The sequence below is a fragment of the Daucus carota genome, chromosome 1 (assembly GCF_001625215.2).
Source record: "Daucus carota subsp. sativus chromosome 1, DH1 v3.0, whole genome shotgun sequence".
Classification (NCBI taxonomy): Eukaryota; Viridiplantae; Streptophyta; class Magnoliopsida; order Apiales; family Apiaceae; genus Daucus; species Daucus carota.
The window spans coordinates 9,179,712-9,196,497 of NC_030381.2; the positions used below are offsets into that span (position 1 = coordinate 9,179,712).

At 34.7% G+C, this 16,786-nt stretch overlaps 1 protein-coding gene across 1 annotated transcript; it reads left to right on the forward strand.

Annotated features, from left to right (window-relative positions):
* The first annotated feature begins 303 nt into the window (after nt 1-303).
* Nucleotides 304-3,325, forward strand: LOC108195500 (type I inositol polyphosphate 5-phosphatase 5). Its single transcript, XM_064091901.1, has 7 exons — nt 304-595; nt 734-838; nt 1,193-1,727; nt 1,839-2,032; nt 2,126-2,234; nt 2,679-2,827; nt 2,913-3,325. The coding sequence occupies exons 1-7, from the start codon at nt 564-566 to the stop codon at nt 3,133-3,135; spliced, it is 1,347 nt and encodes a 448-aa protein (XP_063947971.1). The 5' UTR covers nt 304-563; the 3' UTR covers nt 3,136-3,325.
* The last annotated feature ends 13,461 nt before the right edge of the window (nt 3,326-16,786 follow it).

Here is a 16,786-nt window from a genome sequence, read left to right on the forward strand (position 1 = left end):
CGTATAGGAAGTTTTCTCCTCGTACGGCTCGAGAAAAAATGATTTGGACACCAGAATTGGGAATGCCCGGGCATGCAGTTTAGTGTTTAATATGTAATCCATACATCAAATCTTACATAAGATTATGTTTCCTCATGATTAGACATCACCTTAGATACTATTACGTGTACGGAGTCGTGTCCACGTATATGAGACCCAAAGCTATAAATCTTGTTTATCTGCTTGTGTCTTTTGGTAGCTCACCTAAAAGAAGACTAAAACTACATCTGATTTTCCAGATGCAGATTATTACTCAGAAATAAACAAGTGGATAGGATCGCAAGGAGACTCATTACAAGTCTTGCGATTGACATTTCTACATGTCTCTGTCTAGTTTCGTACTTTCTTAGTCTTTGATTACCTCATTGAGTGTCTCCATCTGCGTGTACTGTATATTTTCAAACCTGCAACTCGAAAAACTAACGATATCTAGAGCTATAAAGTTCTGATTTCTTACCTTGCTCTCAGGAAGGCAGAATAGCGTGGGAATAGAAGGCCTTAACCTTTCGAATTTTGATCAACCAATGACACCGCAAACCATCGTTCAAGATTTTCGGTATGAATTACAGATTTACTATTATTCCAATGCTAAGACTAGGAATATTGTTGTTAAATTAACGATTCTGCTAAAACCTCAAGGAGTTAAGTGGGCTTTACATGATCGTAAATTATCTATAACTTGATGACATTTCAGGGTTTTCGTTGCAACGTGGAACGTAGGAGGAAAGACTCCGGATATTGATCTCCGGCTAGAAGAATTTCTCCAGGTGGAGGGATCCTCTGATATATATGTATTAGGGTATGTTGGTTTACATTTAACACTGGTGTTTGATGGTTTTTAGCTCCAAAATCATGAATTTTATAGGAAAAGCTAAAATCTGTACTCCCTCCATTCCGATAGGATGTATACGTTTACTGTTTGCACGCAACCGAGGCAGTTATAAAAATAGTTTCATAATGTATTTTTAGATTTTCTCTTTTCTGAACAAAAGTTTTAATACAAATTAAGTAATTATACTTGAAAAGAGTCATAAAAAGCGTTGTCCAAAAGTAATGTAGACAATTGGATGGGACAGAGGGAGTATGATTTAGATTAATGCAACAGTTAAAGATATTCGCAGCAGCTTCTTGCCTAATATTTACCAAATTTCAGATTTCAGGAAATTGTTCCCTTGAGCGCAGGAAATGTTCTAGTGGTTGAAGATAATGAGCCAGCAGCAAAATGGCTAGCTCTCATTAGCCATGCACTTAACAAACCATACCATGACTCGGTCTCTTTTGATTCAGGATCTACGTCGAAATCCAACAGTATCAAGGACCCATCGAGGTCTTACTTTTTTCACAAACCTTCTCTCAAAGTACTAAGCAAAAATCTCAGGGCGGATAATACTCTTCTCAAGGCCTGCAATTGCCCTCTGGAATCACCAGCGCCTCAGAAGCGGAGGCCAAGAAATCTATCTGACCCCAGCACTTCCCCTGGTCCAAGTCGACAATCGAGTGCTAGTGACTTGGATTCAGTTGTAGGATTGACTGCTTCGTTTAGTCAGTTGAATTACTGCCTTGTAGCAAGCAAGAAAATGGTAGGCTTATTTTTATCCGTTTGGGTTCGAAGGGACTTAGTGAAACATATTGGCCATCTTAGAGTTGATAGCGTTAGCAGAGGAATAATGGGATATCTAGGTAACAAGGTACGGGCTGCTAGTTTCTTTCAATTTAAAAATTATAAAGATATTCTGTTTTAAGACTTCAGATTTTCAGAGATTTTTTTATATATAAATGTAGATGCCATTATGTTGCAGGGTTGCATATCAATTAGTTTGTCACTACACCGTACAAGCTTTTGCTTCATTTGTAGTCACTTAGCTTCTGGTGAGAAGGAAGGAGATGAGTTGAAGAGAAACAACGATGTTTTTGAAATTCTAAAGAGTGTGCAATTTCCTAGAATTTGCAAAAACACATATCGTCAAATGCCAGAAAAGATTATTGATCATGAGTAAGTTCATCTCAATTTTACGGCCTTTGTAATGCCAGATATTCTAACTTTTGGCTTTTTAATTGACCTGATATGTACTATCCAACATTGCAGCCGATTAATTTGGCTTGGGGACTTGAATTACCGCGTGTCTTTGAGCTATGAAGAAGCGGCGACTCTGTTGGAGGATAATGACTGGGATTCCCTCTTACAAAAAGATCAGGTAGGCTCTTGCAATTTTTATGTTAATTTAGTTTTATTCGATTGTATCAACTCTTTGTTATGATCCTGCACAAGAGAACAGACCCCAAAAGTCACTATTTTAAAATAAATGGACCTCAATGTCATTTTCTGAAAAATGGCCTCAACTGTCGTCTCAAAATGCAACTTTCTGTTGTGTTTTAATTTTCTGAGAAAAACATGATCTTAAGTTGCGTTTTCAGCTGAAAACACGATTTCAAGTTGCGTTTTCAACTGAAACCACAACTTAAAGCTGTGTTTTTGTCCGATATTGTAAGCACGATATGAAGTTGCGTTTTTTAGTGACATTTTGGGGCATTTTTTCAGAAAATGACGACAGAGGTCTTTATCTGCTAAATAGTGACATTTGGGGCCAACACCCCCGAACTATGACTTGGTTGACTGGTTTTTTATTTTGGGAGCATAGTTGAATCTCGAAAGAGAAGCTGGGAGAGTGTTTGAAGGATGGCACGAAGGCAAAATCTTATTCGCCCCCACATACAAGTACACACATAACTCCGATTCCTATGCTGGAGAGACCTGTAAATCAAAGAAAAAACGGCGAACCCCTGCATGGTCTGTTTGTATTCCTGAGATTGTAATGTGCTAAAATCTGAAACATTTCTCAGAGACTTTATCTTAACTTGAAATTTTGTTGCAGGTGTGACAGAATACTATGGCGTGGAAGCGGCATTGAACAATTATCTTATATACGGGGAGAATCAAGATTCTCCGATCACAGGCCAGTTTGTGCAGTATTTTCCGTTGAAGTGGAGATGAAAAACAACAAAGCTGGAAAGTTCAGAAAGGGTAATTCTTGTACGGTTGCCAGAGTTGAAATTGAAGATGGCATACCTCATAGGCGCAGCTTTTATGGATATTAAGTTGGTTTAAACAACTTAAATGGTGTAAAATGTTTTAGGGATTATAGGAGAAGAAATATTAGGGATATATTTTCCTACTGAATTTGTAACTAGTTGTCGTAAACTAATTGTGTATAAGAATGAGAGGATAAAGGTCCTTCAGTTTTTGCTGCATGATACTACAACGTAGAGAAATATTGATTATCAACAAGTATTATTTTCGATCCAGAGATTTTAAACAAATTATTAAAAACGACATAAAAACGAAGACATTCCGAATATATTATGATCATTGTAATCAGATGAAGATTACAAGCAAGTATCAGCATTCAGCACAGCTCGAGAACGTGCATCAGGACAGCTAGAAGCACAGGTTTCGTGGTCGCTTGTTAGAGGTCGTTTGGTCTATGGAGTGGTATCGGGTTGGAGGTTTGGAGTGGTATGAGGTTAAGATATCATTCCTGATATTGATTAAGTGTTGGAATGAATCTATTTAATTAAAAATATAATCATGTTATTGATTAAATTAAATTATTCTATTAAATAAAAAATTATAAATATTTTTATTATCAATAGTAACATTTATTTGTATATATAAATATTTTATTTATTATTATTAATATTTTTTCTAAATATAAGAAAAGAATATTAATACTAATACTCATACCAACATCTCATACTCACCTCTCCACTTGGGTTTTAAAAAGTCATAATATGAGAGTTTGAGGTATAGGTATGAAGATAAAATAAATCCAATCAAACACTGTGTATGGGTTTGACTGCTTTCATACCCATCCAACCAAACCACTCGTTAGTGTGTTTAACTTTAACGGGTTAAATGGCTAATTCATAACTAAGCTAGTTAAAAACTTGCAGTTTGGTCATGTTGTTGAAAAAGCTCTCAGTCAACTAATGAAGTATTTAAAAACTTGCATATCAGTAATCCGCGTGAACTCCGTTAAAAACATTAACGGAAAATAACCATCTTTCAAAAAGATCACTGGAACAAGAAATATAATGCAAAAACATCACCCAAACATAATAAGCATCACCCCCTATAGTTACACTAATAAAGAGAAGCAGTTACACTAATTAGGAGTCCGGATCCTCTGTCCCCTCTTTGTGTCTCCTTCCATGTCCCTTCATTCTTATTGGTCAGTTCTTTACCTAGCACGTGATCTACAGTTTTTATTTATTCTTTCATGGACAGTTTTACATCAGAGCTATTTAACTTTTCAAATTTGTATACGTATAATCTTAATTATTTAAATATCTTTTTCATGTAGTACATAATCAACTAAAAATACTTCTTACATGATATAAATATAATATTATATAATAATTTTATTTTTACAATTTTTATATTAAATTATTATTTTTTTTGAAAACTTTGATATTATTAAATTTAAAGGCAAAAAATACTTTATTTACGTATATATTAATTATTTAAATGTCCTTTTCATATAGTACATAATCAACTAAAAATATTTTTCACATGATATAAATATAATATTATATAGTAATTTAATTTTTATATTTTTTTTATTAAATGATTAATTAAATCTTTGAGAACTTTAATATTATTAAATTTAAAAGAAAAATTGTATTATTTATGACTAAAATTATATTAAAATATTGAGATGTTTTTTTATATAATATCTAATCTACTAAAATTAAATTCTATCTAATAATCGTCGAAATCCAAGTGACGTGATGCTTGAGGAACAGTAGTCATACCTGTGGAGTATTAGGGTTCTTGATAATCAGGATGGAGCTTGTTGCAAAATTAAAACCTCTTAATATGCCAGAGTTGGACTGATATACGTCCTGTAAGTAGTTTATCTGTATTCTGTAACAATATTTTAAATATATATTAATTAAAACAAATAAATTTTTGAAAGAGAAAGATCACGTGAGAGATTAAAAAAATGACCAATGAGAGAGAGGGGACATATAAGAAGACACAGGGAGGGGATAGAGGATCCAGACTCCTCACACTAATTAGGGTAGGTTTAATAAGGTGCAGTTACAAGAATGAGTTAATTTATAAGTAGTAGTTCTAAGGTTATGGAGGAATATCAATCCAAAATTCACAACAATAGAAGTGTTTGAGGGTGGTCTTATGCACCAACCGTTGTAGCCTTATCTGCATATGCCATTGCTTTGCCAATTAAATGTGCTCTAAATTCAAGGTTATGAATTGTGAAGACGACACGAGCTTTACTAAGACCATAGTGCACATAATGCATGATCCTTAAGCAATCACGCAACTGGAGCACAACTGGGTTTATAGATACAACTGAGTAAAAAGGTTTTTTTTGAATCAAGAGGATTTATGTAATTAGGATTGGGTCGGGTCGGGTAAACGAGTATTTTAACGGAGAATGTTAAAATTCAAATGACTTTAACGTGTGTAAGTTTCTGTTAGCATGATCATTTGATTGAAAATTATATGAAGCAAAGTTATGTGTTTGAAAGTTTTTTCAACAACATGACCAAACTGCAAGTTTTTAACCAGCTTAGTTATGTATTAGCTATTTAACCCTAACTTTAACCGGTTCTAAAGGTTTCAATCGTCAGACTCAGAGGGTACCTCTTTATATCACAGTTCATTTTTCAAAGATCATTAAATGATAAAAATTACAAAATTTAAGGAACCTATTCCTAATTATTTTGTACTCCCTCCGTTTCAAAATAGATGTCACTTTAAAAAAAATTACACAGTTTAAGAAAAGTGAATGTTGACAAATTAGTTGCATTAAATAACTATAATATGTGGAATGAGATTGATATAGGAAATATAAATAAGAGATATGTGAAGTAGAATTGATTTTGGAAATATATGATTTTGTATTAAAAGTTGAAGTAGACAACTAATTTGAAACAAAGAAATTTCTTCAAAGTGGATATGTAAATTGAAACGGATGGAGTACTATTTTTTTATTGACACGTGTCTTTTATAGTTTTCGTTATAAATTAGGATACTGCATTGACATCTATGCATGTGAATATGATACACGCATAAAAAGTTGCTAAAGAAATATTATAAATGAATTTGAACTTTGAAGACTCAGCAATAAACAGCTGAGACAACTGCCTTTTGTTTACAATTACACACCACATCAATACAAAAGTCCAAGTTTGCCTCTCAAATGCTATTAGGTAAGATGATTAGTTCATACTTCATAATAAAATATTATATGTATTATATATTATATATATTATAAATGATCATAAAATAATTTTATTTCAGTATCTTAATCATTTTCTAAAGAAAATATTTTATTAGTATAAATTTTGCGGGAATATGAGTTTGCTATTCACTATATATAAAATTATAAATATCAGATTGGAGGGAGATAAGATGGATAGCAACAAATATAAAATAATTAAAATGATTATGTGAAATACATATTATTAAGAGTTTATCCTCTGTTGGCCCAGGTCCTAAGTTCGACTCTGACTCAACTCGAGAATATCTCAAAACAAATATTCAATGAATAGCTATAAGTCATATTACTCAAAAATAATAATAATAATGACGGAAGAAGATACTAAGATTTAGCCAATAAAGAGGTAATTGCATATCGCACCCCCTAATATTCGTTCAAAAACGATATTTTACCCATACTTTGAGAAACTCAACTCGCACCCCCTAACTTTACGTTTCATAAACGATACGCACCCCTTCCGTTAACTCGCCGCAAACACTAACGTTAACGTTAAAAAAGCAAGGGCAACGTAGTCTTTTCACATGCTTTACACTTTTCTACAGCTCGAGACTTGTCTCTACACACTCTTCTTTCCACCCTTTCGTCATCATTGCTCATTATGGACGGAATTTAGCACCAGAATCTAGAGGCGGGTACCAAAACTATGTGGAAACTTTCCCTCCTTCAAGGTCCCATGATGCTTATGGTGACTATCAACGACAGAGGCATGAAGAGTTTGGAAAGACATATAATCGATACTAAATCAGTATATTGGATTTAAGTTAGGTGAGTTGTCTCGTATTTCAAGCTATGGTATTTGGATTGTTCTGGTATTTGTTCACCTTAAGCATCAGGTATGCTGTATTTAAATTATCTCAGTTAGCAGGCAAAATCTATGCCCCATGATATGTTTTTTTAGAGTAGTGTTTAGGAAGAGGCCGAAAATGCATAGGGAAATTTTTGAATGCCATGTGCAATATAAAGATGCATTGCATCATAGCAGTGCTACTGCTTTTAATTAAGCCATTTTATTTTTGTAGTGGTAACTAGCAGAGATTATTTTGTGGGTTTTGTTTTAATTTGGTGTTGGTGATTTGTTTAGTGTTGCTGGTGCTGAAGTTGTTTAGTGTTGTTGCAGATCGTTTAGAGAAATGCATTGCAAGTAGGTTAGGCTGTTTTAAAGTGATATACATGTCACTTTAACGGGAATTTAACGGCAGTTGCAATGTGTTAACGGAAGGGGTGCGTATCGTTTTTGAAACGTAAAGTTAGGAGGTGCGAGTTGAGTTTTCCAAAATATGGGTACAATATTGTTTTTAAACGGAACTTAAGGGGTGCTATAAGCAATTATCTCTAAATTTTATGGGTCGCTAAAAATTACTTCAACAAGAACAACTTTCACAACTTCACCAACTCGGACAAGAAATTCTCACGAGATTTCGACCCTGTATACAAGACTCGCGAACTAATGCAATCAAACAAGATCATATAACCAAACAACACACCAAATCTGATGTCTCATACTTAATCCAATCTCAACTCCAACAACACGAAAACTACTCGGCTTCTAAATTCTTTACAACCCGAAAAATCTATCAACTTTCTTGAGCCTAGACCTTTTTAAATGAAGCAAACTAAACCTGTTCCAAAGCCGAATAGACTTTCACTAAATGGTATGGGAGTAAGACAACGATTGGGGCCAATTGGGTTTTTGAAATTAGTTCACCGAAAAACAAAATAAGGCTTCGGCAGTTCAGCTAGGCACATTTGATCCATCTGTAGAAGCAGTAGCCCATGACAGAGCTGTTTATATATTGTGGGGTGATTTTGCTTGCTTTTTATTTCCCAAATTTTAAGTAATGGGCCAAGAAGGAAGGTTGAACAAAGCCCAATATATCTAAACCCAACTGAAGTTATGATTTTATCCGGAAAGCCCAATAAATATCTAATATGTTTTCTTTGAAACAAAAGGTATTCATCTGGTAACAAAACACCACACAGCATCTACACCGATGATCGAGTCGAACAAACACTAAATTGCAATTGTCTGTTCTCATGAAGAGACGGTTCCCATGAAGAGACAATTAAATAATATTTTGAAGATAATGTATATACAAATACAAGTACCCGTTTCATGTATTCTCGTTGAATTACCGGTACCCTCTATCTTGCCGTGATAGAGCTATCGATTGATCTATCGACCAGAACTGCGATTCCATACGAAAATTCATCATCAAAGCAAGGCCCTCGCTTATAATTAAGAAGCGAAAACAAAACTAACACTAGGGAGAGAAGACAACCTGAAAATACAAGTCAAAATTTGAAATAAAAGCAAATTGAAAGCAAATCGGAATTAAAAAAATAAATCTAATAGTCGAAGCCACAAAATAGACGATTAACTCTCCAATCCGATAAACTTTGCTTGAATCGAATAAAAAAGGGAACTGACATCTCCGATGATTTAAATCTAGAAAAACAAACCAAACGCAACTAAAAGGATAGAAATCGTTCCCCAAAGAGGAAGATTATTAAAGGAAACAAACCAGAAAAAACAAATAAAAGAGCTGGGGGCTTTCCACCAGTGAAAGCCGATGGAAGCCCCTTAGATAATGGAGACAACTACTCAAGGGCAGAGAGAATTTTAGGGTTTGCGATCGAGGTTAAGCATTTTAGAGATATAATATCTAATATTTTTGTTTTGTCGAAGATAAATTATCTATAAATACTAGTCGCGCTTGATACTTATGCTTGTCTGACTTGACCTTAACTCATTTAACTCTTGATCAGCTTATTCATTTAACTTGTTTGAAAGGCCTTATTGCAAGGTACATGTCTAAGCCTATTTGTACAACCGGTGACAACTCAACTTGTGTTTGATGACCTAACAACTTCTAACTCAACCTGGATTAGTCTCTGATAAGTTATGATAGTAGATAGTTTAGCTGGAATCAGATCAAGAAAGTAAAGTGGATACAAGAATCAGAATGTCAGAAGAATTCCAAAATATCCGCTACAAGCCACTGGAAGAAGTTCATTTCATATGATCAAGCCTCGGTGCTAAATAAATTGTGTAGCAGTTCAAGGAGTTTAGAAGGTACGAAGATTCAAGTATTTATTTCATCAGAGATTCCATATGTGTACTAAAATGAAGTTGAACTAGAAGACGAAGATTCGAAGACCCGACCACAGCTCAAATGTTTAATTGATGGAGAATATTCAATTTAGTTAGGCACAGATGAACCAGACAGTACATTTGTGTGTCAGCTATTTATATTGAATATTTAACATCAAAGGAAGGTGGTCGTTCAAACCGAGTGATGATCAAGACGAAGGCTCAAGACATTTGCTTTATGGGATATACACTTTTTTATTAATTCTTTGTTAAATAATTAATCTCTATTAATTTTTTTAGTCGTTAAATTAATTCAATTTGAATTAATTTGATAATTAAGTTTATTAATAAGTTAATTGATTTAGAATTAATTTACAAAAGAAAGCAAAAGAAAGAAGGCTAAAAGGAAGGACAAGGAGACCGCCGCTCAGACCTGTCTAGCTATGGGAAAAAGAATTATCACCAACGCAATGGAGAGTGATATATTCTTAATGCTGGAAACCCGGTTGGAATTGATTTATAATTTTCAAAGCAAAAGGAATCCGGTTCTAGACCCACATGAGACCGAATCTTAGTCCTGTCTGACTATGAGGGAAAAGAATTATCACCAGCACAATGGAAATTGATATAATCTTAAAGTTGGAACCCCGGATGGAATTAAAATATTATTTGCAAGGCAAAAGGAGTCTGGTTCCCGGCCCTCTAGAGACCGAAGCATGGACCGTAAGGATTTATTTATATTAATAAATATTTTAATTAATTAGAAAATTATATTTATAAATGTCTAATAATATTAGATATTTATTTATATAATTTCTGGATTAAATTAAATATTTATTAACTAAAGATTATAAGCTGTGCGGGATTAAAAGCATTTCTAAGGAGCTGGCTAAAGAACGAAAGTTTATAAACTTTCGTTCACTGATGACAGCAGGCGTACATCCGAATTAACAGTGGGCATGACATTCTTAGAGAATGTCATACCGTGTGCCTCTCCATGACATTTCCATATGTCATACCTTATATGGCTTGCATGACTTAAAATGTCATGCCAAGTGTTGCTTGAAGGCCAAGCTCATGAATGTCATGCCATGCTTAGCTTGGAGGACAAGCTCAAAGAAAGTCATTCCTTCTTCCTTTTCAGCATGACTTTGTCTTGTAATGTCATATCTTTCATTGTATAAGTCATACCTAAGCTTTAGAAAGTCATACCTGGCTAGAATGTCATTCTAGCAATGTCATACCTAGTTCAAAGTGCTTGCCTATAAATAGGCCTTCACTTTCTTCATTTCAAAGTGTTCAAAGTATTGTAAAGCTTTCAAGTTGTGCTAAACTTGCTATTCGTTAAATCCACAGTTTTCTGTGCTTTGATCATTCGGTTGTTTTATACCGCTAAGTTAGAATACTTCCTGTCAAATTTATTCTATGAACTAGTGGACTTTAAAACTGAACCATATTAATTTAATAACGACTTTCAAGTTTAAATAACTTTTTACTTGAACCTTGTTTATTTAATTAATTAAAATCTGATTATCCAGTTATATCCAAATCAGATTTATTCCGCGCGAATTTTGTGACGATTGTATTCAACCCCCCCTTCTACAATCGTATCGGGACCTAACAATTGGTATCAGAGCGAGGTTGATAAAATCTACCTTATCAGATCCTATACTCATTCTGAAACTTTCTAAAAATTCCAAATAATTTTTTATTCGAAATAATTTTATTTAAAAAATTATTTCTGACCAAAAATTATTTTTCCTTCAAAAATCCAATCTTTTCCCAAATAATTTTTTATTCCAAATAATTTTATTCCAAAAATTATTTCTGATCGAAAATTATATTTATTTCAAATCTTTTCGCAAATAATTTTTTATTCGAAATAATTTTATTCCAAAAATTATTTCCGCTCAAAAATTATTTTTCTTCCAAATATTTTTCTAAATAATTTTTAATACGAAATAATTTTATTTAAAAAAAAATATTTTTGATCAAAAATTATTTTTCTTTCAAATCTTTTTCCAAATAATTTTTAATTCGAAATAATTTTATTCCAAAAATTATTTTTGATCAAAAAATATTTTTCTTTCAAATCTTTTTCCAAATAATTCTTAATTCGAAATAATTTTATTCCAAAATTTATTTTTGATCAAAAATTATTTTTCTTTCAAATCTTTTTCCAAATAATTTTTAATTCGAAATAATTTTATTCCAAAAATTATTTCTGATAAAAAATTATTTTTCTTTCAAAGTTTTTTTCAAATAATTTTTAATTCGAGATAATTTTATTTCAAAAATTATTTTTGATTGGAAATTATTTTTCTTTTAAAATCCAAATATTTTCCCAAACACTCAAACACTCAAATCTTCTACTATGTCTACCGCAAAAATTAGCAGCATTAAAATTCCACCTTTTGACAAGGCTAATTTTGGTCTATGAACGAGACACATGCTTTTGTTCCTCCGGGCGGCGAATAAAAAATACATAAATATTTTGACGAAGGATCTTTCGCCCCCAATGAATATTATCCTGGAACATACTGAAGATGGAGTTACGATTCCTCACAGAACTTATCTAAAAACTCCGTCTGAGTTTTCTGATGAGGATAATGAGCTGATTCAACTGGACATGAATCTACAGCTCATTCTGATTGATTCTTTGGATCGTGTCATGTACAATAATGTTGTTAATTGTACAAGTGCAAAGCAGATATGAGATACTTTGCAAATAATCAATGAGGGATCTGAGGAAGTCCGGGAAACCAAAAAGGAAATTCTTGTGGCTCAATACGAGCAATTTGGTTCTTATCCCGGAGAAGGGATTTTTGAAGTATTCATCAGATTCAACAATTTGATAAACAATCTGCATCTGAACGGGAAATACTATGACAACAAAGAGGTGAACCTGAAGTTTTTGCTGACGCTCCCTGAGCATCTGGAACATAGGATAACTGCCATCAGAGAGAGCAGAGATCTGTCAGAGATTTCACTAGAAAAACTCTATGGCGTTCTGAAAACCTATGAGTTGGAACAGGTCCAGATGAAACAGAGATACGGATGGGGAAAGACGATCAACACGTCTACATCTATCAGCAATTCTACTGCCCTCGTAATAGAATCACCTGTTGTGAAAGAGCGGAAGATTGTTGTACCTTCTAAATGCACCCAGGAGTATGTGGTTCCTGAAATAGGACATACGTCAACAAATACAGGTGATGAAGAATTCTACTCTATGGAAGAGTTGGATCAGCTTGAGAACGAATCTCTTGCTATGTTTGCCAGGAAGTTTGGCAACATGAGATTCAGGAGGAGTCCCTCATACAAATTTAAATCTTCTGGTAGTAAATTCCAAAAAGGGGGATCTTTGTCCACAACTTCAAAAGGGGCTTACAAGACTGGGATGGTTGATCGAAGCAAGTTTAAATGCTTCAACTGTGATGAACCTGGTCACTTTGCATCGGAGTGCAAGAAGCCCAATCAGTTGGCAAATAAGAAAGAATCTTACGACGAGCTAAAGCATAAGTACGAGGCTCTGCTAAAGAAGCATCATGGTCAAAGCAGCCAAGGGAAGTCCTATGTGGCAAAAGGGAAAAGCTGGGATGACACAGACAGTGATGAGGAGGAAGAGCGGGGGAGTGTTGCTCTAATGGCTTTCATGGAACCTTCTAAACCTCCACATCGCACTGGCGGATTTCCGGTAGATCCTACTTGCCCTAAACTATTTATGCAATTAGGACTTGAACGTGATGATGCTCTTAATAAGCTCAAAGCTCTGACTCTTGAACACAAAGCTTTAAAGCAGGAGGTTCATGAGTTAAAGTTAAAAGAAAAACTAGTGCTCACCCCTAAAATTGAACAACTAACTAGTCAGTTATTGACTCAGACTAATAAAGTCGAAGTGTTAGAGTATAGGGAGAACAAACTGAATGAGCAACTAGCTGAAGAGAAGGTAAGGTGCCTTGATTATAAGGAGTCGACTAATATTGTTAAGAACCTAGTGGACCAACAAGTGATTAAAAGGAAAGTTGGTATAGGTTTCGATTACAACAAGTCGGTAGGTAAGGCTAGTAATATAACTCCTTTTGTTAAGAGTGCTGAAGAGAGGGGTATCCCACATGTTTTAAAGGATGCTCCCAAGCCTTTATTCAAAACCCCTGTCGTAGAACCATTACTTGATATGCCCGTGATTATTCAATATGAAATGAATTTAGAGGATATTGAGAATGAGAGGGAGATTTTGGCATCTGTAGAGCCAATGCAAGTTGAGGGCACATTTAGTTCGCCCAAAGTTGGCATAGGTGCCAATGGTTTAAAGAATAATTTTAACAAGCCTAATAAGTTTGTTAAATGCAGGAATGATAACAATACATGCTCTTCTACTAATAACATTAGAACTTCTGAAAATGTTAATGTAGAAACTGTTAAACCCCCTGTTGTTCTGAATAACATGCCTACTATTCCTTTAGTTGATATGTGCCATAAACCTTGTGGTGTTGATAATTGCATGTTGTGTGCGTTTAATGTAATGTCTGCTTATTTCAAAAGTATGCATGCTAACAAAGAAAACACAACACCTAGAAAGCACATGAATAGTAAGTTTGCAAAAACCAAGACTGCTGGTCCTTCTCCTATCAAGAAGGATACTTATGTTCCTAAGCCTAAACCTAAAGTGTTCAAGGCTGTTTGTAGGAAAGTAAGTACAGTCAAGGTGGATGCTGATGTTATTCGAACAGGATCTATTGTCAAAGCTGACAAAGGTCAATTCTTTAAGTATGCCGGGCCCAACCAAGTTTGGGTTCCGAAGAAGGTTTAATTCGTTTGATATGTGCAGGGAGCCAAACAAGGTTGAAAAGGTTGTATGGATCCTCGATAGTGGATCTTATAGACATATGACCGGTGATAGAGCCCTGATATCAAATGTGATTGAGAGAGCTGGCCCAATTGTCACCTTTGGAGATAACAGCAAAGGTCGTACTACGGGATATGGCAATTTACTTGCTGGAAATGTTATCATAGAAAAAACTTCTTTGGTTGAAGGACTCAAGCACAATCTTCTGTGACAAGGGATTCGAAGTAAACTTTGTCAAGGAGAAGTATTTGATATCTCACACTAAAGATGACCGTCTTGCTCGCTGTGGAGTAAGAAAAGCTAACTTATACGTAGCTGATCTCAATTCATGAACTAATGATGAAGATAATTATTTTTATTCAAAGGCTTCACCTGAAGATAGTTGGCTATGGCATAAGAAGCTGTCTCACCTTAATTTTAAAATTGTAAACTCTTTGGTCAAGAGGGATTTGGTGAGAGGACTGCCTCCTTTGGAATTCACTCAACAAGGACTTTGTGAGGCATGTCAGAAAGGGAAGGCTAAGATAGCATCATACAACGGCATAGACACCAGTAACATTACTGAACCACTGCAACTATTACATATGGATTTATTTGGTCCAGTCAATGTGATGTCTTTATCAAGAAAGAGATATGCCTTGGTGATTGTTGATGACTTCTCTAAGTTCACATGGGTTTTATTCCTACATTCTAAGGATGAAACTCCGCAATTGGTAATTGATCTTATCAAGGAGATCGAGTTGGATTCGAATGATAAACTTTGTGTCAAAGCAATAAGTTCAAATAATGGAACCGAGTTTAAGAATGAAACTCTCAATAGATTTTGCTCCGACAAGGGATAACAAGACAATATTCAGCGCCAAGGACTCCGCAACAGAATGGAGTAGTAGAAAGGAAGAATCGTACCTTGATTGAAGCTGCAAGGTCAATGCTAAGCAAATCAAGGTTGCCCATCTACTTTTGGGCCGAAGCTGTGAATACTGCTTATTATACCCAGAATCGAACTCTGATCAACAAGGAACACATGAAAACTCCTTATGAACGTAAAGAAACCAACGGTCAAGTACTTTCATGTTTTTGAGCTAAATGCTTTGTGCTTAAGGATGGAAATGAACATCATGGCAAGTTTGAACCCAAAGCACTTTAAGCAATTTTTTTTGTTGGTTATTCTCATCGAGCATATAAGGTGTTTATCATTAATCAATTACAAGTCAAGAAAAGTGTCAACGTTACTTCTGATGACACTAAACTCCCAAGTATCCAAATTGTAGATCCATCTGAGTCACTAAAGTTTGATAATTATCCGGACTCAAACTCAGATGATGACGATGAATAACCTGATGCTGCAACTAGTAATGAGACTAACAATGTTGATAATGATCCAGGTAATGGTGGAGAAAACAATGGAAACACTGTGGACTCTATTAATACTGGTGGTGGATCATCTAGTCAACCTTGCAGCAACTCAGGGGGAGATGGTGGATCAACTAGTCAGCCTCAACATCACAATGATAATTCTGGCGAATCATCAAGAATAAATCTTCCAAGAGAGAGGATCTGAAATAGAGATCATCTCTTTGATCTAATTATTGGTGATCCATATGTTGGTGTTCGGACTAGGAGTGCAACTCAAAATAAATGTCTATATTCGGGTTTTCTATCTCTGTAAGAAACGAAGAAAATTGAAGATGCACTAGCTGATCCGGATTGGGTTCTTTTCATGCAAGAAGAACTTAATCAATTCAAGAGACAAGAAGTCTGGGCCCTGGTTCCAAGACCAAAGAACAAGTCTGTTATATTGGAACTAGATGGGTCTACCGTAATAAACTTGATGGTGATGGCATTGTTGTACGAAACAAAGCCATACTGGTTGCTAAAGGTTACTCCCGGGATGAGGGAATTTATTATGATGAAACCTATGCTCCAGTTGCACGTCTTGAGGCCATCAGAATTTTTCTTGCATTTGCTGCACACTCCAACTTCAAAGTTTATGAAATGGATGTGAAAACTGCATTTCTGAATGGAAAGCTTGAGGAGGAAGTTTATCTTGAATAGCCCCTGGCTTTGAAAATCCAGAGTTTGCTGATTTTGTATACTTCTTGTTTAAAGCTTTTTATGGACTCAAGCAGTCACCACGAAGCTGGTATGACACTCTCTCTGAATTTTTACTTGAAAATGGTTTCACTAGAGGTGTCATAGACAAAACTCTCTTTTAAAAATTGCATGAAAATAATATGATATTTGTTCAAGTATATGTTGATGATATTATATTTGGTTCTACTAATGAAAACTTGTGCAAGAGATTTGCTAAGTTGATGCAGAGTAACTACGTGATGAGTATGATAGGTGAACTGTCATTCTTTCTTGGTTTTCAATTAAGTCCGAAAGATGATGGGATCTTCATTTGCCAATCAAAATATGTCAGAGCTCTTCTAGAAGACTCTTCACCGGCAAAGACACCCATGGCCACTCCCACTAAGCTTGACCAGGACAAATCTG